The sequence below is a fragment of the Botryllus schlosseri genome, chromosome 8, assembly GCF_051294905.1.
Source record: "Botryllus schlosseri isolate E-star chromosome 8, Bs_hap1, whole genome shotgun sequence".
Classification (NCBI taxonomy): Eukaryota; Metazoa; Chordata; class Ascidiacea; order Stolidobranchia; family Styelidae; genus Botryllus; species Botryllus schlosseri.
This window is the reverse complement of record NC_137243.1, coordinates 13,949,490-13,976,207: the sequence shown is the minus strand read 5'-3', so window position 1 is coordinate 13,976,207 and position 26,718 is coordinate 13,949,490. Positions and strand designations below refer to the sequence as shown.

The 26,718-nt window shown below is 42.0% G+C and overlaps 2 protein-coding genes across 3 annotated transcripts in view; both read right to left on the bottom strand.

Annotated features, from left to right (window-relative positions):
- Nucleotides 1–17,135, bottom strand: part of LOC145444220 (uncharacterized) — a 38,284-nt gene extending 21,149 nt beyond the window's left edge. The window contains exon 1 of the mRNA XM_080322165.1: nucleotides 16,943–17,135. Coding sequence (XP_080178291.1) covers nucleotides 16,943–16,961 — 19 coding nt within the window. The 5' untranslated portion in view covers nucleotides 16,962–17,135. The remainder of the gene's footprint in view (nucleotides 1–16,942) is intronic.
- The window catches only part of LOC145444219 (uncharacterized), a 166,698-nt gene that overhangs the window by 3,250 nt on the left and 136,730 nt on the right, over nucleotides 1–26,718 (bottom strand). Inside the window, exons 2-5 of one of the 2 annotated variants that reach the window (XM_080322162.1) lie at nucleotides 20,710–20,802; nucleotides 10,390–10,616; nucleotides 3,808–3,895; nucleotides 2,114–2,551 (exon numbers count right to left, since the gene is read on the bottom strand). In XM_080322162.1, coding sequence (XP_080178288.1) covers nucleotides 2,114–2,551; nucleotides 3,808–3,895; nucleotides 10,390–10,616; nucleotides 20,710–20,752 — 796 coding nt within the window. In that variant the 5' untranslated portion in view covers nucleotides 20,753–20,802. Of the gene's footprint in view, nucleotides 1–2,113; nucleotides 2,552–3,807; nucleotides 3,896–10,389; nucleotides 10,617–10,704; nucleotides 11,000–20,709; nucleotides 20,803–26,718 lie in introns of those variants that run through there. The other variant, XM_080322161.1, reaches the window with a different exon arrangement.

The window sequence follows — 26,718 nt, the reverse complement described above, 5'->3', positions numbered from 1 at the left end:
AACGTTGCACACCAAATTTGACTCAATTCCAACCAGTAGAAGCCGAGGTCAGTCAAATTGAAATTTCGGACATTTTTGAAATAATAGTAGGCCTATTTACTGTGACCAATTTCGTCACACGGTCATGACCAAAAATAGTGTTCCAGGTATGCCTGAAGAGGCAGGGGTGTTTTTTCGATTTGTTTTGATCTTGACACAGGCCTATGGTGGAGTTTGAAAGAAGACATCACCAGTAAACGAAAAAAAGACATGACGCGTATTAGCTGGAAATTAGTCCACTTCATTGAAATAGCCACGTTAAAAGGATGGCGAAATAATTTTCAAATAGAGTACATTACGCACTGAAATTACTGACCCCTCACTTTTTTCCGCAGGCTTGAAGAATCGCATCTGCAATGGCCCGGTAAGCACTATAACTACACCATAGCTGGCCTGCACAGTCGCATCTGCATTGGCCTGATGCGCACGATATCATCGCTGGCCTACACAATCGCATCCGCAATAGGCCTGGTACGAAAGATATCACACTGGCCTAACTATTGCGTCTCGGGCCTAGAATGCTTTGGCTCCTATCTCTCTATGGCTTGGAGACAATGCAAGTAAGTGTATTGATAGGTGGTTGTAAATAAAGAGTGACGAATGACACTGAATGACATCAAATGTCCTGAGGCTAGTAATATCTGTTGATAATTGCTGGCATAAGATCAGAGACTCGCTAATTGACAGCACTTCTGGACTCATTGGCAGCTTATTATATACCTAAGTTCGTCAACAAGAGGAGATTGTATAATCTGCATTTACGCAGCATGTACGTAACCATAATGAATTGGTGCTATATTAGTAAACTCGAAAATAAATCGACCCCCCCTTATTTTTCAGCTGGCTATGCGCCTGTGAAACACAATTACACTTTTGAATGATCGCGACTTTATAAGATCCCATATAATAATTTGACGGTGTGGCTTTATATCAGTGAGTGGAGGGCAGATATTAAAACGTCACATAATTGGTTTAACGCTGCAAGTGCACTAGCGGCATGAAGCCCGGTCGAGTGCGACTATGACATCATTGATAAGGAGTGATTGTGACAATACGAAACTCCGCATACCCACACAAAACGACGTTTCAACGCCTATAACTAGGGTTACCATACGGATTTATCCTCTTTATTGAAAGTGTCTTCGGAGGGCGCCCAATTGTCCTCTTTTTTGAGAATTTGTCCTTCCTTTTGAAACTTTGGTTAAATGTATGAGAAATTTGGACTGAAATATAGGTAATCAGTACTCAAGTAACGGTCCTGCGGGTCTTTTGGGAGTTGAGCCAGAAAGACAACCTATTTTTTAGTCAACCAAGTACAATAAATATAAATGTAAGTCTGAAAATTTTGAAAAAGTGTCCTCCAGATTCCCAAAATATGGTAACTCTACTATAACTAGGGCTGGGCATTGGGCAAAATCGAGTACTTGAGTGATTCGATTCTGAATCACGTATTTTGCTTCGAGTCGAGTATTCGAGTATCACTCATTGTGACGTAATATCAACTGCCAAGGTTCAAATATGTACCTTTATGCCACCACAAAGAATATAATGCCTGTTATCCATCACATTAATGATACTTTGATATTATTTTGACCCTACCGATTTCATTTCACTTGGTGACAATGTTGGGGGAGGATCATGACTTCGGAAATGTGTTATTTCCAGTAACGTTCGTAGCTTTGTACTATGTCTCATATGCTGCGACACGGCCAATCAAGGTTTCATGGCTTCCACAGTGGAAAATGGTATCAAAACCCTAATTCTCGTCGTTACAATAACTTTCCGTGGCGAGGAGCGTATAATTTCAGTACTCGAAAAAATTGTCTCTTGCTACTCGACTCGAATCATTGTGCCCAGCCCGAACTATAACCCCTTGAGTAAACATAAAGTAGCCTAACTAAAACCTAATTGAGTACATGGAAAAAGAATGAATACTTCGTTACTCGTTACTGAGAACGTCTGCCAGTTTCACCAGCAAGTCTGACCCGGCCGCAGCAAGAATCCGCAACCCAAGATGTTCACATATAAACCAGAAAGTAACCATACGGCCGCATCATAAAAACATTGCTCGTACCTTGTGCATGCTGTGCGATGTGCTGCTTCAACTCCTCTTCGTCTGCAAACTCCGTTTCGCCATGTGCGCACTTTTCCCAGCAGCACCGCAACACAGCGCCGCTGTTGATCAATTTCGTGGCGTGGTGAGTGACCAAGTGATCCGTGGCCTCGGCTGCGCTGAAGAATTTTCGTTTACACTTTATCTTGCTCGGATCCGATCTATACGAGAAGCTATGCACATTCCATTCACAATGGAACTTGTAAAACAAGCTCGATGTAATTCGGGATACTGTGTCCAGCCTTTCAAAGGTATTGGTGGGCGCGACCGCCGGGACAGTTTTGGGGATCTTGGCATGTTTGCTTGGGGGATTGGTCCTCTTTCGTTTTTTCGACTGCCTGATTTCCTTGCTCGCATCAAAGTCTTCATCATCGTCAGAGCATGTCGAATCCGGTGTCGCTGCAAAGAGACGTGTCCTTGCGTAAGCAATACCAGGAAGAACTAGCACACGAGTTACCCTGACAACAGTAACATAATCTTCTATTTACAGGATCACACTTCCTAGGACAAAACCATCAACATCACCCACCGAAAACTGCAGATTTTTCCCTATCAAGACGTCAAATATATTCTTACAATAGTTAACATTCATAGATATTTTGCCGAAAACCATTACCGAGAATGCCATTACCGAGAATGTACACCGAGGAGAATGGACACTACCTAGAATGGACATTACCGACAATGCAATGTATGCAATGCAAGCAAGTTATGCATGTACATTGTATAGGTCGTGTGTATGTGCAATGTGCATCATGGCGTTGGCACATTCGGTGGCGATTCTCAGATATAAATTTCTCGACAACGTGTGTCTCGGGAAGTTAGATTCTCGACATTGGCCATTCCCGGTAATATCCATTCTCATTCTCGGTGTTGTCCATTCTCGGTATTGGTATAGAACCGTTCGCCTCAAAGGGTTGGGATTAGGCCCAGGCAAAAGATTAATTTCAGACAAAATCTGATGTGTAAGAAACAATGCTCCAATACTTACATTGAATGGATCATATTTAAAAACGCAACTTTCAGTTTTTCAAGTTTACCTGATAAAATGCAATGCAGAAACTGTTGCATACTAAAAAAATTCAATTCACCAGGCCACTGATATTGCCAGTAAAAACCGGTCTTTTGAGCTACAAGCCACTGGAATTATGTCAATCCTACTGCAGACGTAATGGGGAACAGGCCATCTTGATATACAGAGAGAATATATCCATATTTAATAACATTCAGATGTCAGTCTTGTAGTAATTGATGCAATCATCCAGGTTAACTGCGTCACTGAGCGCGCAAGCTGTTAATGTACAAGCGGTGTTCACCAGTGCACGTTGTGATGCAAATTTCTTAATTCGCTATACAACACTCCCCCTTTTTGGATTTTGAAAAAGTTCACAAACCCAGTTCTGAGTAGCCTGGTGAGTTATAGTCCGCTAGGCGACTCAAGGCTCGCGGGTATGTCGGTAGCGTGCAAGAGAAACTCTCCTTCACATGGGGGGGTGTCATTCTCGTTGTGTTTGGAGGTTCGTGACGGAGGTTCAGTTGCAGGACAGTCCGTACTGCTACTTGTTGTCGTCATGTCGAAGTTCCAATCATCATTGTATGAATTGTGACACAACAATACAAGTCAATGATGCCTAATTGAGACAATGATTACTCACGGCTGTCCTGTGCGGATTCAATTTCCGAATCACTTTTCTTGTCATCTGCTTCCGGCTGAGCAAACACGTGATCTCTTCTGATGTGTTCCTGCGATGGTAAGTAATATTCATGTCAGCTTTAGAATAGTATTGCACGAGATATCTCGCCATCCCAATTCTCGTTGGGTGTAAGTAGAGTGAGTACATCTCGGGTGAAATTGAATTTGTGTTATCAAAATGTGCGTTAGGCCTAGATTTTAGGAATTCAACTTATTCCAAGTATACAAAGGTATACAAGATGTAGTACAAAAAGTACAGGTCAACAGTTTCAATCTTCTGGATATATGCTATCATTTTGAAAATACCAGTGTTATAAAATAAGGGTCATCTTGCATCAAGCACCATTTTAAGCATGTTCTGGGTGTGATGCCCGGATAAATTTAGTGACCGGATTCCTGATCCATGTCTGGCAACACCTAGTGCATAGATATCTTCTCAGTAGCATGCCAAGCTCCATTTGACATGATGAATGGGCTGGAGCCGACACAGACTCAATTGTTCACTAACACGCTACCATTGATCCACGATATCTGGCGTTGTACCAGGTCATAGACGGTTAGTGTTTTTGTATTGATAACTCTTATCAATACACAATTACACATGCATCAACTATATAATCAAGGTATAACCTGTTCAAAGTGCAATACACTTCACTTGATCTAAGAAATATTGCCTTGTAGTGGTCATATACTGTTACAGTTATGCTTTATCGATGATTATATTGATACGCATCCATCCAGCATAAGCTAGTGCAGTGCTTTTCAACCTTTTTGAGCTCCGTTCGCACTTTTTTTGTAAAATAAATTTCATTCGCACAAACCAATCGAAAAGTGTTATACAAAAAGAAGATGAAGATAGGCCTATACTTAACAATATGTCGTTCAGATGTGCAACAAATTGGCTCGTTTTGCTTTCAATTCTTTCACTTTAAAGCGTTCTCGGCCAAACAATGTTGTTGGGAATTTGTACAAGGACGTCTACTAGTGCTTGGATGGCCAGGTCTTAAAATCTGTTTCGCACTCCTATCCAAAATATAGCGTATTTTTCGCGAGTGAAAAATGCTTGCTGGCAGAAATCGTTTTTGAGAGCTGACACTGACACAAAGGTCCCGCGAGGCTCCAGTTTGTCGAAAGAATGAAAAACACACATGTTTGTGTTGAAGCTTTTGCCTTATGCCTTTGAAACATAAGGTGCAAAACGATCAAGGATATAGTAGGCACATTAGCGTTCGCTACCTGATGATACGTTGCTCCAACTTCTGTCTGGCAAGTTTATGAGAAAAGCTAATAACTCACGATACTTTGTGTTCTACTCTACTCTAGCTACTCTATCTACTCTATCTAACTTGAGAATTCATGGCAGTTTAATAACGGTAAAGCAGCTTTTAGACTACCACCAAAATCTGGGTTTTTGTGGCATCTCGCGACCCGAGCCTCACCCATGAAAAGGAATTTATTTTTAATATTACAGTTGTATGCTACGATTTTACGGGCATGTATGACATACAGAACGCGCACACCACAATTCTACCCAACACAGCTCTACGAAACATGTCTGACGCACGCTATTCCAAATTTGGGCGAATTAAATTCCTCTGCGTATCGCAGTTGTACTACTGTCTACTCAGATTGCAAGAACGGGACTATTCCGTGCCGACAACGGAGCATCATATCCAATCCATCTCGAAAGGTTTGACCATCCAGCATAGGTCATTTTTAGACCGAGGTGTTGTCGCCGCTTATGTTTTTGGCGCCGTATTCTATCAGCGGTTTGTTCGCCAAAACTTTACGTCGTCATGTGCCCCGACGCAAAAGGGGTTGGCCTCGAAATGAATGAGTCTCATAGGCCTGACCTCGCTCGTTGCACACCAATACACTAGTTCATTCCAACGGTCTTTGACCATGTTTTCAAGAAAAAACAGTCGGACAAATCTTATCATGAATTCTCATGATAAAGCCATATTTAATGCTTGTCTCGGTTATTGGCTACAGTACCCAACAAAGTGATCTTGGATATGTAAAAAGAAGCGCAGGAATTTTTGCAATAAATTCAATAAATTTTACATACATACCAGATAGCTCTGGCCCCATGTCGACCCAAAATTATACCCTTTGCGGTCCATACTGTAATAACCCTTGAAGGGTTAAATTTGCGTTGTTACAGTAACTTGCAAATGTGAGTCTGTAATGATGGTATTTACAATTATCCGCGTGCCTCGCGCTAATTGAACAGTTATTACGAAAATATGATGATTGTTTAGCGAAAGAAAGCAGAAAGTCAATTTGATGTCATTTTTCCAGCCTGTCGCAGGCTGAGACGGGATGATATACTGTATGTCTGCCACTATAGAGATTGTAGAGATCTCTATACTGCCACTACACCAGCTTCCAAACCCGGCTTTTGGTTACGTAATAATTATAGTGCATGAATATTAATTCACTGCGGCTTATGCGAGCTACAATTATAGTCGTGCGTCGTGTTAAGTTTTTACAATTGCGTCACAACTGCAAATGTTACACTGATCTTACATTTCCTATTAGGTTTATTCGAATTATTCCACGTTAGAAAAGTTAACAATTAATCACGATTTTCATTCGCACCATTCGCACCACCTTCGTCATTCGCACTTGATCCGGATTTTCATTCGCACTATTCGCACCACCTTCGTCATTCGCACTGAAATTTTTTTCATTCGCACTAGTGCGAACCGTCACACAGGTTGAAAAGCACTGAGCTAGTGCATGGTCGTAAAACCTGTTCAAAGTGCAGGCTGAATACTGAAAATCAATTCAAGTGGCTGTTGTGGTAGTTAGTCATTATGTATTTGTCACACCGATCTCGCGATGATCCACTCTTAATGACTAAAAAATGTCTGTGAAGCCTGGTCTTCATCTACTTCTTTAAACTACTCACTTGAGACTTGACTACTTCTCAGGCCATCCATTTTCTACTTCAAGAAGTGTTACATATCTTGATCACATTCTACATGTAATTGAGTAGATGTTAATGGCACTACTTTTTGTGTGTCATCAATGGCTACTTTGACCTCTTCTGAACAACAACAGTGGATTTGGCTGTTGATATGAAATGGAATGACCATAGGCAGCCAATTTGAAATTTCCATCAGTTCAAAAACGTCAAAATTCGGATTGTCGACTTTTAAAATATGATGGGCAAAAACGTTTAAATCAAATTTGAAATACGTAGAATCTGTAATTAACTATAGATTGCTAACCGACAGATAGATGCGTAACTCAGTCGACACACTTGAATACGGGACACGGAGAGGTATACATGTATACTGCTGAGCAGGTTAAAAGCACAGCGTAATTGGTAGTGCTATAGCTGGCGACCCGAGCGCTAAAATCTAATAAAATTGGACTTATTCGAAAGATAAATAAAAGAAAAAGAAAATTATTACGTTGCAAGTGGACGCTAAATACGGTGTGAAAGCAACCAAGATCTTAATATTTTCAATATCGTCTGCTATCGGTTCAAAGAATTATTCAAAAGATACTGTCACACTGATTCCTAAAATATAACTACAACAGTGTCATGACAACGGAACCCCCTAATATAGCCGTCAAAGTCTGAATATCTGCATTGTTCCGAACAATCGATCGACTTGATTGGCCATAGTTACCCGTTTGGCACCGGCGTGTCTATTTTTCGACATGCCGGTACGAGAGAAGAGTACCGTAATTGAAACCACGATATATTACATATTAATCGTGCTAGGTCGTTGCTGTTCATTTCTGTGAATAGATATTGTTCGTACAAGTTCATTGATACCTTGTTATTTGATATTTATTATATTGAAGACGTCAAAATCTTATATCAAACACCGTAGATAAATATGTTGCAAAATACACTGTGTCGACAATTCGCGCGTCATTGACCACTCTCAGATAACGTTCTGTATGTTTCGTTCTAGCCGTCTTCTGGCATAGTTGTTTCATTATGTGAATAGCTAGTGTCCATACAAGTCCACACGTATCTTCATATCTGATATTAGTTACATCTAAGCTGATCAAAAGCTATGTGATAGGCCGCGTGACAAAAATATCCGCCGAAGCATCATTTCGCAGACACGCGCGTTCCTCATACCCGCCATATACACTGTCGTTTAGTTGGTTTTATTCGTCATAACCATCTGTAGTTTGTTGCTATGAATAGCGATTGTCAGTTTCTGTTTATATTTTGCTAAAGCAACTATACTAGTTAGTTCTATACCGCTCAAGGTTTCATTTGAAAACCGGGAAGCGAATTCCGTCAGACTACCGTACCAGCTTCAAGCACATGGCTGAATACCCGTCACATAACGTGAAATATATCGTGTTCTAATAGCCATAAACATTCACAGATTGTGTCTGTGAATTGTTGTTGCCTATATGATTCTAATTTCTAAATAACGGCTAATGGTAAAGTATAATTCGGAATACATACAATATTACTCAGCGATTATACCTACGCAAAAGCGTGCGTCTGGGTATACAAAGAGCTGTCGTACATCGATATATATCTTACGTACATCGATATATATCTTACGTTGTAGTAATGATAAGCATTTGCAGCAAATCATTATGGTAAGGACTGTAAATATCTGTCTAGGAACACTAAAATGACTAATATAGGGTCACAACAGTTTGAGTTATAAGCCTTAGAAGTTACCATATGCGCGCCCATCACGCGCCATGACTCACTCTCTCGGTGGTCTGCCGGTGGTCTGCCGCGAGCTGATTAGAACGGTAGGCATTGTTTTGATTAGAAATTAGCGCCTGCTAGACGTAGACCGTCGACTCAGGGCTCTCTAGAACGATGAATTCTGAGCCTATACAATACACCAGACTGTATCGTCGTCGAATACCTATACTAAGGTTCATAAAGTACGCAATTTAGCATGTCTGTTCCCAACCAACGTTTTCTCGGCTTGCTCTTCATATAAGTAATCAGACACGCTATCGGTAGCGATTTGGATGGCGCAATCGGTTGCGCGTTGAAATTTTGAATCGAACGACACCTTGGTTACAGTGTTCGGATCCCAGAAAGGTAATATTTTTCGATTTTGAAAAATGAAGTAAAATTTTTCGAAAATGGCAGCCGGTGCCAATCGGTTAAGGCCATAGTGTTTCGGTGTCCGATTGTTTGGAACAATAGACTTTGACAACTATTTCGGAGTATAGTTTCAATGTTCTGAACAGATTTTGGCACTTCTTCGTTATTCCCCACACATCCAGAAGTGATCACCATGGAACCAATAAATGATTCCCATGAACACGTGAAAATTTATAAACGTCGAAATGAATTGTTTTTCGCGTTGGGATTAGGGCCAGGGGAATATTAGGGTCGGGTGGGAGATATAGGGTCGTGGGAAGGGGATATTAGGGTGGGTTTGGGTCAAGGTTGGGATATCCTAAGATTAGGGTCGGGGTGGGAGATATTCGGGTCGTGGGAAGGGTTTTTTGGGGTCGGGTTGGAGATATTAGGGTTAGGGAAGGGGGTGTTACGATGGGTTAGGGTCAAGGTTGGGATATCCTAGGATTAGGGCTGCGGAAGGGGTTATTAGAGTGGGTTAGGGTGGCCTAAGATATGGGTTGCTAGGGTAGGGTAGGGTCAAGGTTGAGGTAGGATATCCGAGATTAGGGTTAGATTTGGGCTCAGGGTATCCCAAGATTAGGGTTTGAAATATTGTTATCTTCACCCCCAACCCTAATCTTAGGATATCCTAACCCCATCCTTGACCCTAACCCACCCTAATATCCCCCTCCTCCATCCCTAATATTCCCAACCGTAATCTTAGGATATCCTAACCCTAACCCACCCTAATATCCCCCTCCCCCATCCCTAATCTTAGGATATCCTAACCCTAACCCACCCTAATATCTCCCGACCATAATCTCCCCAACCCTAATCTTAGGATATCCTAAGCCACCCCAATATCCCCATCCCTAATATCCCCAAACCTAATCTTATGATATCCTAACCCATCCTAATATCCCCTCCCCCATCCCTAATATCAATCTATCCCTCCCCAACGCGAAAAACAATTCATTTTGACGTTCATAAATTTTTCTGTTCATGTTCATGGGGAAACATTTATTGGTGTCATGGAGATCATTTTTTCGATGTGTGGGGCATAACGAAGAAGTGCCCAGATTTTAACATCTATTTTCGGAATCAGTGCATCACTGGCTTTTGATTAAGACCAGTTTTCTTAATTTGAGAGTCAGGGTTGTCAGCAAAGAGCACTATATCAATTATGCTGCTCTTAGCCGGCTTAAAAGTAGGCTATACCTCTCTGCGTACGGTACCAGTATTCAATTGTGACGCCTTCAGTTGCGCAACAATCCATAGGATAGTAATCTATAATTCCACCCCCACCCTTTGTAGCAATGCCTATTTTAAACTTTTGAAGGGGTTGCACACAAAAATAGTTATCTTGTTTTTTGGATCAGTGTGATTACAGCCTTCGAAGGAAACCACTCGGAAAGAATCTGTGATGTGTTTGCATAACAATTAACATGCAGTGGTCAAAACCTGTACCTTAACAGAATGCAGGGTTGCATAAACACCATCTTTTTGCTTGATGCATTCTGTCCATTTGCAATGATAGCCTTTCGGACCCGGAGTGACATGCTCAACAACATGCGAGAACAAATCGTCGGAAGTTGAAAATATCTCATTGCATCCAGCGGCAGCCCCTCTTGCATCAAATATCCATCTGCACTCGAATTTGTTTCCAGGAGTACTTGCAAGTCCGACTTTCGCCCCTGAATAATTGGAACAGCTGCACCAAAATTTCTGGCGACAAGCGACAACATAGTAGCCTACAATACATAATGTGCGAACAGAGCTTACCGGTATTTTGCTTTCTGCCGGTCATGACTTTTTCTTTCGTCATTCTTATCGATTCATCAAAAGTACCGAACTGTATATTTAATACTCCTGGAACTGTAGCACATATTATTGCATACCGTACTTTATTAGATTTAGGTGAGCACTTCTTCGATACACCCAGGTTAAACAAGTGAAATGGCAGATTTACTGTAGGAAATTCTTATTGGGAGAAAATCGTCTTGGGGCAAGCATACAATTAAAGGAAAGTAATGCTGTATATTGCAAATAATTCAAAACACGTGGAGACCGAGCTTTATGAACGTAAACAAAAACAATACCGGAAACAAGCGCGGTCGCGGTTCCCGCGGCTATCCTAAACTATCGCAGGTACCGCAGATGTCGCAGATATCGCTAGTGCGTGAGGTGTTCTGTTGCAAAATGCATTGAAATGTCGAAAAAAATCGCGGAATTCACTGTAGTATAAATGTCATCTTGAGTCTCACACCGTTTTTAATGAGTTTAGGGACGAGGTAAAATGGTAGAACATCTAACTTCTTGGTCGTTAGCAGGGTATGGTGCTATAGATAATTGAATAGTATATTCATATTGAAATGAAACCCGAATATTTTCGGCTGACATTCATCATGGGTAATCGTCAGCAACTAGTAGAGAATAAGAAAGAACATTGTATATCAACAATCGTATCACAAAATATGACGTCACCAGCATGAACCTTCGAGTGAGAGAGCGTTCAGTGCGCTATTCCCAGTGGTACACGAACTCCTTCTGTTGACAGAGTTTCGGTTGGTGTATTTTGATAAAAGTCGACCCAATGCACACATTGGCTTTGACGACTACGCAACAGCTCCCTTCAACACGCAAAGACGTGCTTCCTGCACTTCAACAAAGTAATGTAGTGTACGAATATAAGTGCCACTGTGATTGTGGCTACGTGGGAAGAACGTCAAAGCGTCTGCAGGAACGCATAAACCAGCATGTCCTTAGATTTATCGGAACATGTGCATCACGCTCGGTGAAAAGCTCACCATCATCCACTCAAGCTTGATGCTGACCGGTCGAAGGCCATTAATTCTGCAATCGGCAAACATCTGCTGGATAATCCGATTAGTGCGAATATCGAATGTGACATTCGATAGTGCGAATAATTATAGAGACGACAAATTTCGCGTTATTGGGAGGGGCCGTTTACACTTCCACTTGTGTGCCTTGTAGTCGACTTTTATCAAAATACACCAACCGAAACTCTGTCAACAGAAGGAGTTCGTGTACCACCTGGGAATAGTGCACTGAACAGTCACTCTCTCATTCGAAGTTTCATGCTGGTGACGTCATACTTTGTGATACGATTGTTGATATACAATGTTCTTTCGTATTCTCTAGTAGTTGCTGACGATTACTCCTGACGAGTGTCAGGCGAAAATATTCGGGTTTCATTTCAATATGAATATACTAATCAATCGTATACTGAAGTTCTGTACCTCCAAGAAGCTCTACTATAGATAACTACCCTACGGATAGATGCGCATCACGTGATTCGCGGTCGAATGATGCTACAGTCGCAGATTTGTTGTCGCTTTATGGCATGAAACGGCAACGTAATTGCTAATCCCATAGATGACGACCCGAGTGCTCAAATTAAATAAAGTTGATCTTATTTGAAAGCTACAGTCGCGCTGATTCTGAATTGGAACGAAGGTATTGGCCTGCGAATGTCCGTTTCATGTTTCAAGCATGGCCGGGTGAAGCGAGTTTAAGCGAACAAGATACTTATTACATTCTAACTTATTCCTGAATATGGCAAAACCATCATTTACATGTCGGCGGTACAACAATGGTCTGACGGACTCACGCTGGGAAAGAAGCTCGCCCTCATAATATCCTACACGAATATATTAGCCGATTTGGTAAAGCCTACTACTACAAGTCCCATTAGGAAGAATATCCTCAAACCTATCAGACCACGAACTCAGTCTGACTCAATATCAATAATCGTTGGGTTATATTTTTCATCTGAACAAGTCACACACAATGTACAATGCGATAACACTATAGAAATTATACATGGAACGGCAACGACCGATTTTGCAACTTCGTTCCGCTTCGCTGAGGCTGGAGTGGAGAATTGTTTTGCGTAAGCGACTGTAGGATTTCTGGCAATCCAAAAGCTATCTTCCCGAGTGCAGAAATTATTGAATCTGGTCTTGATCGAAAGCTACTGTTGCATCGATTCCAAAAAATATAAATTAAAATATGATCAGGCACTGATCCACCTGTGCATAAATGGGCGAAAAATGTATCGATTCAGCAATCCGGCCCGCCGACTGGAGAAGTTGCTCGCCCCTGGCCTAGGCGGGTGTCTGATTTCAAAGACTACTCTAAAGTTTCGACACCTTCCTATCTTTTCATCGTATCATTATTCATAATTGGTGCATTGAACTGATAAAAATTGCTAATTAACCGAACCGAAAACTATTTGAAAAATGTTATGCAAACAAGCATGTGCTACTTGACGGGGGGGATAGCGTAGTGGTAACGAACGATAAGCGCCAGCAGAGCTGGCGGACGCGGTTAATTTGGGCTCCTCTTCCCCCGCTGTCGCCGTGAACGGGGATAAAAAAAAAACAGAAAAAGTCCCGAAGAAAGAAAGCACTCACGAAGAATGGAAAGAACTAGCAGAAAGGGTCGCGGCTTCAAAAAGATCAACATCGAAAATAACTGTGACATCGGGCACTCTAGGCCGAGGTGGATGTTATAGTAAAGGATCGCTTCTGATACGTGTCGTTCAACATCCTCCTATCTGTTCGTTACATCGCATTGTGTCTTATCGCATTGTACGTTATTGTAACTTGTTCAGATGAAAATCTAACTGCTTTTATGGCTGATGAAACCATAAAGTATGCACAACAACATCAACTATGCGTTGAGTTAAATTTAAGCTTTGAACAAAAGAGTGCTGGTTGACGGAGATATGAGTTGCCCCAGTAATATAACCTGGCTTCAGCCGGGTAGGTCGATTAATCGTATAGGACGAGCACGTACATCGCACTCTCGCGATCAAATTTGTACTTCATAGCAAATGTTTAACTCTGGGAGCGCTTGATAATTTTGATTTTCTAAATGTACCATAAGGAAAAACAGGTGCGACATGAACATGGTCATCGCATTCACACTGTAGGCAGATTTTCATGACCGGTACCTTCCACCCTAGCACATCTCTCTGGTGCGTCATCACTTGCTAACTTAGAGCATACTAGGATGGTGATAGAAATATAATGATGATAAGTCTTGCATTCATGGTCTTGGTCAGGCATACTTACTCCGGCTCGATCGCGAATCACGTGATACCAGACTGAAAAAATGATGTGCCTTGCGAATCATAAGTTTATTTACACTTGCGCAGCAGCTGCAATTGTACAAAAAGCATGATGAAAATCATCTCATTCAGATCAAAGATTCCTAATTGCCAGGTAGCCCTAGTAGTAAGCAAGAGACGACTGCATGATAAAAAAAATGGCAAGCAATAAGCTAAAAGGACAGGAGAAACGAATCAACCAGGCCCTGGTCATGGCAATGTACGAGTTAACTCGAGGACGGACGAGTCTGAATAGTGAATCGCATCATTCTCAGATTCACATCAAATTTGTTCCAGACGCATATGCCATTAATACCTAATGTGACAACACTCAAGCAATTCCAGAAATACAATTTGCCTGGATAAATTGAGAAAGCGGTGGCATCTGTACCAAACACGCACTGACTATACTGGTAAAAAAGGAATGTCTCGAGAACCAAGAAAGAAGCAACATCACAAAGTCTTTGAAAACGTTCCAACGGAACTAAAATGATTCCGCAAAGTCAGGCAGTGTTTGCTTCATCGTAAAAGCCACAAATGGTTCTGTAGTCGGGAGAACTCGTCCGCTCAAGAGCTCGGTTCTGAAAGAGAGATTACATCTGATAAATGCAGGTGTCAAGCAGCCGCTTATGGTAGTTGAATGGGAGGTAACGCTGTAGTGGTAACTTAGCAGAAGCCAGTTTCGCAGCAGTTCACAACCATTTCAAGTGGGATACCAAAGATGGGAAAGCATAAGACTACATGAATAAGACGTTAAACACGTTATATTTTTTCCTCCATCATGTCCCAAAGTTATCCATCATCGCTAAGCTGCAGTCCGTAGGGTTATCGGTGAATTCGGCACATGGTGATTCCGGCATCAGAAATGTAACTACGATTAAAGAGTGATTCAACAATATTCGAAAATGAAGGTTTCACTGAATATGAGCGTGTATTGTGATATACGGCACTTCATGAATTCTGGATGTTGAATTCAGCAATTAGTATTCGTGAAATAATGTGCATCAAAGAGTACATCAAATACGAGAGTAAGTGGAGGAACAAGCTATTTTTGAATACTGTATAAAACTATAAGCTCATAATTTCATGAAAAAAAAATTTAATTGTGATACTCTCGCCACTGCAGGTAGCTTGAAATCTGGATACGAGGTAGCGTACATCAATGATACGGAAATCAAATTTGATGTTCAAACTTAGTGCCCCGTTAGACATGATGAGGCAGAATAAATGGAGCCAAATACATATAGTATTATGCAGTGTATTCATAGCATTATATTTAATTTAACTCGATGACTTTTCCCGTTCCCCCTTATCAAACACGTAAACAGAGATTCGAATGAAAACCAATTTGGCCAAGCATGACATGACAATGTTATTTCAAATAGAACGCTAGACAAAGACAGCCAAACCAAAAACTGATTGTAGTCCTGAAAGCAATAATATATCTATCGAATCTCGAAACCAATTCGAAACATTCTTCTAAATCTAGCCACGATGCAAAGAGAGGTCAGCTTAGGTTAATTGCACGAGGCAGATCTTTGTTTCATTTAAAGATGTTTAGAATCCACAATTATTCAGTTGACCAAGCCAAATTTTATATAAGAACTTACAAAATTTCCATTATGTGTCCGTTTTATTTACATTCTGTGTAGGTACTACAAAGCCATATGGTGCAAACTTTGTTATTACCATTGTCACAATGCAAATTCCGTGATCAGTGATTTTACTGTTGCGTCATGCTCTGCCTTAGTGGTTTATTTTTGGATCTTTTCAAATCCTTTTAGTGTGAAAAAAGGCACCCGAAAAGTCTCCGAGTTAATAAATGTATTCCTACAATGAATGTTGAAATGACAGCTATCTTATCTTCAAGTTTTGTACGGCGAACTCGCTATTCCAGAAAATGTTAAGAACCGCTACTATGCGATGTTCCGTACCTTAGCATGTACAACTACATGTTCCTGCAGCTCGTCCCCATCAGAAAACTCGACATCGCAACTCTGCCAGCAGCACTGCAACGCCAGGCCGGTGGTGAGCACCCTCGCGGCGTGATGATTGACCAGGTGGTCCCGAGCCTCGTCGATCTTGGTGAACTTGCGCTTGCACATGATCTTGTTGTTGTTCGAGTTTGTGCTCATGCCGTACACGGCGCCAGTCACGTTCCACTCACACGAGAAGCGGTATAAGAAGCTGCACGCGTCCATGACCTTGGTCACGACATTGGACGCGTTCGCTCTCTCGGGAACCGGGTTGATTTTGGAAACCTTGGCGGCTTTGTTTTCCGGCGTTGTCTTTTTACGTTTCTTTGACTTTTTTTCGTCCAGCTCCGGAATGAAATCTTCATCGGTGCATGTAGAATCTGTAGTGGCTGCAACGGAAACGTAGATCTGCGTTAGCAGTGTCACACAGAGGTGGTCAATCAAGCACTCAATCAGGCCTAGCCTACCTGCTGCCCTAACTCAATTAGTTGGTTTTACATACTTTTGATGACAAATAAGCAGTGGTGGTCAGTAACAAAGTACCTCTACTTTTATTTAAGTAGTTTTTGACAATATGCTGTTTGCTGTACTCGACCAAATCTACTTTTCATCCCTTTATTTTCTACTTCTACTTGAAGCAGATTTGACATGTCTTGGAAGTAGTTACTTCTACATGTAGACTTACTTGGGTAGAACTTCACGTTACTTGTACCCCTACTTGAGTACCAACGATGATTACTTTGAGTTGACCATCTCTGCAGTCAAGAAATACTGGACTTGACACTGAACATTCCATCGCCTCACGAACAATTCTGAATCCATACTGGTATATCTCTATACTAGATAATATCAGCTAATTCACAGCACGGACCATGCTACTCAGCAAGGAGTATGTTGAAATCCAATATACCTGACAGCCCAAGTGTCATAACATTACAGTTTCAACTAGAACATATAAGAGAAACTAGCACACTTTCAAAATGAGTCATCAACACTCATACTGGGAGACGTACTGTTAGTTATCAAAGTTCTAAAGGGTGAGCAATATATATGCAACAGTTCAACAATGTCTCAAGTAATATGGAAATCATCATTTTCAACACTCATTCTCTTGAGACATTTTTAAATGTTCACCATTATCTTAGCAATCTTATCTCTCAAGTAACAGGTTGTCTACGGCTTTGGCAAGATGTCAGCAAATTGTTCATCATCTGATACATAACGAATTGCAATATGAACACCAACGGGAGGTTAACCAGCTCCCATATTAACAAATCACATATTGATTTCATTTTATTTCATGTCAAGCAGCTTTCTCCATAAATCATAATCTGAGTTCAATGCATTCTTTCATATTTTTTTGGCTCTGCCAGGTGCCCACTAGCAGGTACTGAATAGGACAATGATGAGGCTGCCGCTGAAGTATCATCTTCACCTTCAACTTATTGTTCCGTGTGCTGGAAAATTCCATTGTATGCAAGTCTCGTGGGCGGTTGACCACTATTCAGACGTGTAGATCGCCTCAATTCTACGATTTCTTCTTCATTACCACTTTTCATGCATCATGCGCTTCCTGATCGTTACCCATTACAGGATAGATGAAACTTGATGCAGGCATTCAAGGCTGAGATTCAGCCACTGCTTCATCTTGGCTTAGACATGTCTCATGGAAGCAAATATGGCGTCGTATTGTTGCTCCTTTCTTTCATCACTCCATATACAATAACCTCGTCAAGAGGTCAGATCCCAGACATGTACATATTTCAGTTTTAGCAGCCAAATTTGTGCGGTCTCTCACTCTTTAGTAATAACTAAGCCTTGCAACCAAACAGTGTAGGTCGATGCTACAACCTAGGTTTGGTACCATGACACGAATAGGGAATAGTGTTATATAATCCAGAACAATAGCAGGACTTCTGTTCCTTGGATAATTTGTGGTTATGATCGCTTCATGCCACAAGACATAGATGGCATGGCACTCATGATCCATGGATCATAGCAGCAACTTTTTCACGGAGCGGTTTATTCAGACATTCAGGAACACCCTTTTGCAGATGACAATCCGTAACAGTTTTTCCGTGTCTTATTATTTCTCTTTAAGATAAGATTCACACTCATTTCTGATACCTCCATTGTCAGTACGAATACATCCCACACATTGTATTCGAAAATTACCTGATTTTGAAAGAACACTCACAACTCAGCAAATTCGTCAGCTTTTTGCTCAAGGGGAATCACTAACTCGTGCGATCAGCAAGTGTAAAGAGATATTTTGAGCCACCTAGCAACTCAACTCGGAAGAAATAGGTACACACTCCACATACATATCATTGGATAGACTCCAATACAGGCATTCAGCCATCAATGTGAACGTTAAGGAGAAGTCAACTTCATAGACTTTCCCGTTACACGTGGTTCACATTTAACTAGAGCTACAGTGGACCAAAACTACAAACTGTAGACTTTAACATATTAAGTTATAACATAAGTTATCATGTCAAATTCCCAAATCTTTCTCGTAAAATATGAATTGCTAGAATTAATGTTAGTCATTGGCAATTCGGGAGGATACTTCCAAACACACTTCATGTGAGTCATTATCGGCTGACCCTGTATGACCAACTCTACTAGTCATAGCACATGCTTTATCAACTTCAACTTCATTCCCAGAACCACAAAAATACAAAATCTTTTTGGCGTTATTATCACTTTCAAGATAACTACGCTCCTCCTCGACAGGGAGTGACGGCGGCTCAAACATTTCTTTTTCAGGACAACGACAAACGTCCAGCACATAGAGAGGCACCAAGTAGCAACATTGCATACTGCATCTGTATCCAAAATACCCAAATAAAAAGTGACTTTATGTTTGTGATTGGCAACAGCAGCTCTCACTGAAACCAAGGTTGTTGGCACTTGGCAGGCCGGAAACATGAGGTGTGTTCTGTAACTCTGCAATACCATTTGCGTAGCCATTTTCGTACAAGACCACACAAAAGGTCACAACCCCCTCCGCATATATGACTTTACCATCACCCATCACTCAATTCAATTTCCATATGAAAAGGTCTTTGTTTATCCCAGTCATGCAAGATTAAACTCGTGTGACCGGCTGCACCACTGTCTCAGATAACAGACAATCTGTAGTGAGAGAGGGAAGCAGACGCACTTGGATCTGGCGCGCGAAGGGATTTTGTCCGGCCCGCGGACAGTTTTCCGTCTTACATGATAATGTGGCCCGCGGCCCCAATCTGCCGAGATTCCCCACTACTTGCTTACTACGTCAAATTTTAGTGACTGTATGTCATTATACACGTGTATGCGCAGCGTTGCGAGAGTGCAGCTTACGCGCAAGTTCGTCGAAGCGAGAAGACTTGCATTGTCCGCATTTATGATGCACTCAATCCTAAAGTCGTCTGTGGTAATCATGATTTGTGTCGACTACAATGGTCATTTGCACCAGGCTGATATTTCTTATTTTTGATTCCGTAACCGCCGACTTCTAGCACGGCACACTTCTAGACTTTTGTAAGGCACCGTTTATGCCAGGGTTGCCAACTCAAAACGGATCGCAGGCCACTTTTCAAATTTCGTAGAGGACGCGGGACCCATGAATTCAATATCGAGATTAATTGGCCACACAGTTGAACAACGACGTTATCCCGTCGCCTACTCAACCCTAATGAATTGATATCTTGGATAATTAGGGTAACCGGGCCTATCGAACGCCTTGAAATCTTAAATAGGGATTGCACCGTGTGTTGATTGATCACGATCAGTGAGAAGCAGACATGGCAGCGCTTGTATGACAATGTTATTCCCAAATCCACATTGTCTTTGCCATTATCGGCGAGAAATGGCTTAGAAGTGACATTGATGTCGTTAAAATACATTCATTAAAGACGATTTATTCCTTGTATATGTGGATAAATGGGCGAATAATGTATCGATTCGGCAATCCGGCCCGGCGGCCCGCCAAGTACTCAATTTTTCTATATCCGGCCCGCCGACTGAAGAATTTGCCCGCCCCTGAACTACAACCTAATTGAGTACTTGGAAAAAGTATGAATACTTCGTTACTCGTTATTGAGAACGTCTGCCAGTTTTACGAGCAAGTCTGACCCGGCCGCAGCAAGAAATCGCAACCCAAGGTGTTCACATATAAACCAGAAAGTAACCATGCGGCAACATCATAAAAACATTGCTCATACCTTGTGCATGCTGTGCGATGTGCTGCTTCAACTCCTCTTTGTCTGCAAACTCCGTTTCACCATGTGCGCACTTTTCCCAGCAGCACCGCAACTCGGCACCGCTGTTTATCAATTTCGTGGCGTGGTGAGTGACCAAGTGATCCGTGGCCTCGGCTGCGCTGAAGAATTTTCGTTTACACTTTATCTTGCTCGGATCCGATCCATACGAGACGCTATGCACGTTCCATTCACAATGGAACTTGTAAAACAAGCTTGATGTAATTCGGGATACTGTGTCCAACCTTTCAAAGGTATTGATGGGTGCGACCGCCGGGACAGTTTTGGGGATTTTGGCATGTTTGCTTGGGGGATTGGGCCTCTTTCGTCCGACTTTTGCCCCTGAATAATTGGAAAAGTTGCACCAAAATTTCTGGCGACAAGCGACAACATAGTAGCCTACAATACATAATGTGCGAACAGAGCTTACCGGTATTTTGCCTTCTGCCCGTCTTGAGTTTTTCTTTCGTCATTCTTATCGATTTATCAAAACTACCAGATTGTATATTTGATACTCCTGGAACTGTACAGCACATATTAAGGCATACTTTACTAGGGTTGCCAGTAAATTCGGCCACCGGTGAATTCGGCCGTCGGTCACTTCGGCCCTCGGTAATTTCGGCCCTTGGTAAATTCGGCCTCGGAAAATTCGGCCCTTGATCTATTTTGCATTATAAATGCATTCAATACGAATTATTATTCTCAAATAGGGAAGTTTTACGTGCCGTGGGTTAGTGTCCATGTTGGGTTTAAGGTATTCCAAGATTAGGGTTTGGGTTGATGGATATTAGGGTTGGGGCGATGGGTATTAGGATTGGGAGGGTGGATATTAGGGTTGGGGGAGGGGAGATATTAGGGTTGGAGATTAGGGTTACGGCTAAGGGTTAGGGTATTACAAGATTAGTGTTGGGGAGACGGGTATTAGGGTTGGGAGGGGGGAAATTAGGATTGGAGATTAGGGACTAGAGTTACGGTTGGGGTCACCCTCCTCCAACCCTAATATTCCTCTACCGAACCCTAATACCCATCTCCCAACCTACAGTTACAATAACATTACCGAACCCTAATCCTAACCGTAACCGTAACCCCTAGCATCGTCTCGTCACGTGATCTAATCACGCCGTGACTGCGTGATTTACGCATGCCCTGACCTCCAAATCACTTAATAATATATTAGGGATGGTGTGAACCTCCAAAAGGTTCAGGTTTGTGTGAACGCGAACCTTTATGAAAGATTTGTGTGAACGCGAACGTGAACCTCATGACGTCACGTGACGTCATATTGCTAATATCAACCCTACATTTCAGTGACGTGATTGCCTATGTTAATGTACACGATACCTAGCGACGACTCGGGCCACATAATTCCGCAATGCTGAATGCTGATGTACATATTGACGTTTTCTACGTCGCCTAATGTATCAACTGGGGAAATCAAATGATATATTAATCCCATAAAATCAATATCTTCCGTGGCTTTGCCAACAATTTCGACGAGGACTTGCAAGGGAATATAAGCTTACGCCTTAACGGTATTGGCCAGACCGGACAATGTATTTGGCGTCTGAGTATTGCTACGTTTGATATTGAGCAGAGTGTAAAACGGGTTTATGTAGCCTACTTGCTACCCTTTTGAAAACTTATACACCAGTAGGCAACACTCCAATCGCACAGATTTGGTTTTAATGATACAATAAACATATCAAATCAAGATTGACCTGTACGCCTGCTACATCGGACAACGATATAAATTTCATTGATTGGTTGAACAAGCACAATTCGTTGACTGCCCACATGTAGTGTATTTCGCTCTTGATGTTGTGTTGTGATTGCGGGTCGAGCTCACAGCAGAGAGTCACTAAATATTCACAAACGGAAAGCTGGATATTTTTAGCAAACTTTTGTAACAAAGGAAGTAAAATTTTCGAGATTGTCAAGGTGCATGCTCGTTTAGTCTTGATTTTTATGCTGCTAGCGACATGCACATTCGAAATGCAATAAATTCGGCATCGAATTCGGCACCAGTGAATATCCGCGTTATCTCGCGTGACTGCATGATATACGCATACCCTGTCCTCCAAATCACTTGATAATAATATAATTATGTAATTAACTCACATCAATAGTTGGTAATACATTTTTATAAAAAATTCTCTTAGGGCTGAATTTACCGCGTAAATTCGGCCTCGTGAATATCCGCGCTATCTCCCGCGATTAAGCGATCTACGCATACCCTGACCTCCAAATCACCTGATAATAGTATAATTATGTAATTAATTCATGTTAACGGTTGGTAATACATTTTAATACAATATTCTGGAAGAGCCGAACTTACTGAGGTCATGGCCGAATTTACCGGTGGCCGAATTAAGTGAGCACTTCTTCGATACATCCAGGTTAAATAAGTTAAATGGCAGATTTTCTGAAGGAAATTATTATCGGGAGAAAATCGTCTTGGGGCAAGCATACAATTAAACGAAAGCAATGCCGTATATTGCAAATGGTTGCCAGTAAACTCGCCCCAAAGTAAATTCGGCCCGTCGAATTCGGCCCTCGGTCACTTCGGCCCTCGGTGAATTCGGCCCTCGGTAAATTCGGCCCTCGGTAAATTCGGCCAGGGCCAGAGTAACAACAACAGTTACAATACCATTATCTAACCTGAACCCTAACCCTAATCCTAACCCTAATCCTAACCTAACCTAACCCTAACCCTAACCTAACCCTAATCCTAACCGTAATCCTAACCTAACCCTAATCCTAACCCTAACCTTAATCCTAGCCCTAACGCTAATCCTAACCCTAAACCTAACCCCTAACCTCCAAATCACTTGATAATATTATAATTATGTAATATACTACACATTATTAGTTAGTAGTTATTAGTAGGTTTAGGGTTAGGATTAGCGTTAGGGTTAGGGTTAGGATTAGGGTTAGGTTAGGTTTAGGATTAGGCTAGAATTAGGGTTAGGATTAATGTTAGGGTTCAGGTTAGATAATATTATAATTATGTATTATAATACACATTATTAGTTCGTAATAAAATTTCACACAATGTTCTCCGAGGGCCGAATATACCGATTGAATTCGGCTGCCGGTAAATTCGGCCCCGTAAACATCGGCATATATATATACATATATATATTTATGCGCATACCCTGTTCTCCAAATCACTTGATAATAATATAATTATGAAATTAATTCACATTAATAGTTGGTAATACATTTTTATAAAAAATTCTCCGAGGGCAGAATTGACCGAGTAACCAGTGAATTGACCGGTGAATTCGGCCGTCGGTAAATTCGGTCCCCGTGAATATCCGCGCTATCTCCCGTGATTACGCGATCTACGCATACCCTGACATCCAAATCACTTAATAATAGTATAATTATGTAATTAATTCATGTTAACGGTTGGTAATACGTTTTAATACAATATTCTCGGTGGGCCGAATTTACTGATATAATGGCCGAATTTGCCTGGGCCGAATTTACTTTGGGGCGAGTTTACTGGCAACCATTGCAAATAATTCATAACACGTGGAGACCGAAATTTATGAATGTAAACAAAAACAATACCGGAATCAAGCGCGGTCGCGGTTCCCGCGGTTATCCAAAACTATCGCAGGTAGCGAAGATATCGCAGATATCGCTGGTGCGTGATGTGTTCTGTTGCAATATGCATTGAATCATTATAGAATGTAAACGTTTACATTCTATAGAATCATCATCATCATCATCATCATTGGTTTATTAGCAATTTATATCAGTTCAATGCACCACAAAAAATGCGATACAATGAAAAGACATGAAGATTTCAAATATGCCGGACCTGATGTGTGGAACAGTATCCCGCCGGCCATCCGACAGTCGACGAGCATGTCCACATTCAAGTCGAAATACAAGCAATTACTACTAAATAAATACAGTCCATCCTCAAGATTACCGGACCACGACTGACCTATCGATCTCGCTTCCCATGACATGCCGCCCTATTTCTTGTCGCATTCTTCTTCTATACTATCTTCTTTACTTTCATTCAGTGTGCATGCCTCCTCTTTACATCGCCTAGGCCAAGGTGGGTGTCAGATTCCATAGACTACTCCTTGTCGCTTCGACATCTTCCTGTCTTTTCATTGTATCGCATTTTTGTGGTGTATTGAACTGATAAAATTGCTAATAATAAACCAATGATGATTTCGAAGCGACTTGAAGTAGTCTATGGAATCAGACACCCACCTTGGCCTAGGCGATGTAAAGAGGAGGCATGCACACCAGGGTTGTAATAACTCGAGTCATGATTCGACTCGAGTCAGACTCGAGTCACGAATTTTTGGTGACTCGACTTGACTCGAGTCATTTTCTTGAAAAGGGAAAATAACTCGACTCGACTCGAGTCAATATTTGGATTGACTCGACTTGTACTCGAGTCATTACGCATGACTCGTCCCAAGTCATTGACTCGGCATATTTTATATGACTTGAAGATGAAGAAATTTGCGAATCGTACTGGCTAGATCAGGGGTGGGCAAACTACGGCCCGCAACACCGTTCTGTGCGGCCCGCGAGAGTCTGAAGAAACTTTTAAAAAATATTGATGAAATGCGTACTAAAAATCGAATTACTGCAGGGACTTGATTAACTGTTCTTAGTATATTTCACCATGATAATTCTACGACAGTGGTTCTCAAACTGGTGTATGCGCCCCCCCTGGGGAGCGTGAAAGCATCTGAAGGGGGCGCGAAGCTGAGCTCGACTGCAAAAAATTTTCGCGCTCTGCGCGATTTACTTTCAATTCAAAGTTATTGCTCTGTATTTAGTCTCTCATCCACCGTCGTAACCTTCCATGCCATCAAACAACCCGGTTGCGTTTTGTGATATGACGATAAGGGGGCGCAAAATCTTTCACCATCATAAGGGGGGAGTTTGAGAACCACTGATCTAAGGTAAATACTTAATATCACAGCGGGATAGCTGCAACGAGATTGACATAATTTGGATCACGAGTGGGATTTCAGATTGGCCACTCCATTTTTAATTATTTCAGTGTTGTACTTATAAAAAACGATTCGGGCGTGTCTTAGGTAGATTCATTGTCTGTATGCGTAGAATTGGGGTATTTATATTTTATCTACACATAGTAGAAGCGTGTTTGAAGCTAACATGGTTATGATGCTGTCAGCATTGAGTGTCCGGGAACTGAACCAGAAGTGGACAGATCGCTGCTCACAGATTTCAATTTCAATCCTGTTCTAACAATCGGGCCAACCGACTTTCATCTCTATAGTTTTGACTATAATTGGTTATTGAGGTCCGGCAGCCTATGAAATCTCGCCACTATATATTTCTGACGCGCGTACGATATCATCAAAGCAATATTTGGCTTGTTTTATATAAGCACATATATTATCTCCATGTCCTCACTATATAATCAAATATCAATATTGCGTTTGGTTTATAATCCCAATTTTATATAGTGCGGCCCGCGAATGGATTCAGATGTTGAATGCGGCCCGCGAGCTCAAAAGTTTGCCCCCCCCCCCCCTGGGCTAGATCAACGCATATGACGAATTCTGTCGATATCGCTATTTGTCGCCACTGCTTTCGTTGCACTCGTCTGATATCAGATATGCCGCCGTAAAAACAACAGAAAATGGCACATATAGTAGGATTAGTAGCAATGCATTGTACAAAAGATTACCAGTGAACTCGGCCCTCGGCGAACCCGGCCCAGTGAACCCGGCCCTCGGTGAACCCGGGCCTCGGAAAATTTTGTATTCACGGATTGAGTAAGCGGGGGAGATAACGCGACGCTCACATATCAATATCCCCTAACCCTAACCCTAATATCCCACCTCCGGCAACCCTAATATCCCACTTCCACCAACCCTAATATCCCCCCTCCCCCAACCCTAATATCCCACCTCCACCAACCTTAATATCCCACCTCCGGCAACCCTAATATCCCACCTCCCCCAACCCTAATATCCCACCTCCGGCAACCCTAATATCCCACCTCCGGCAACCTTAATATCCCACCTCCGGCAACCCTAATATCCCACCTCCCCCAACCCTAATATCCCACCTCCCATAACCCTAATATCCCACCTCCGGCAACCCTAATATCCCACCTCCCATAACCCTAATATCCCACCTCCGGCAACCCTAATATCCCACCTCCGGCAACCTTAATATCCCACCTCCGGCAACCCTAATATCCCCCCTCCCCCAACCCTAATATCCCACCTCCGGCAACCCTAATATCCCACTTCCACCAACCCTAATATCCCCCCTCCCCCAACCCTAATATCCCACCTCCGCCAACCCTAATATCCCACCTCCGGCAACCCTAATATCCCACCTCCCCCAACCCTAATATCCCACCTCCGGCAACCCTAATATCCCACCTCCGGCAATCCTAATATCCCACCTCCGGCAACCC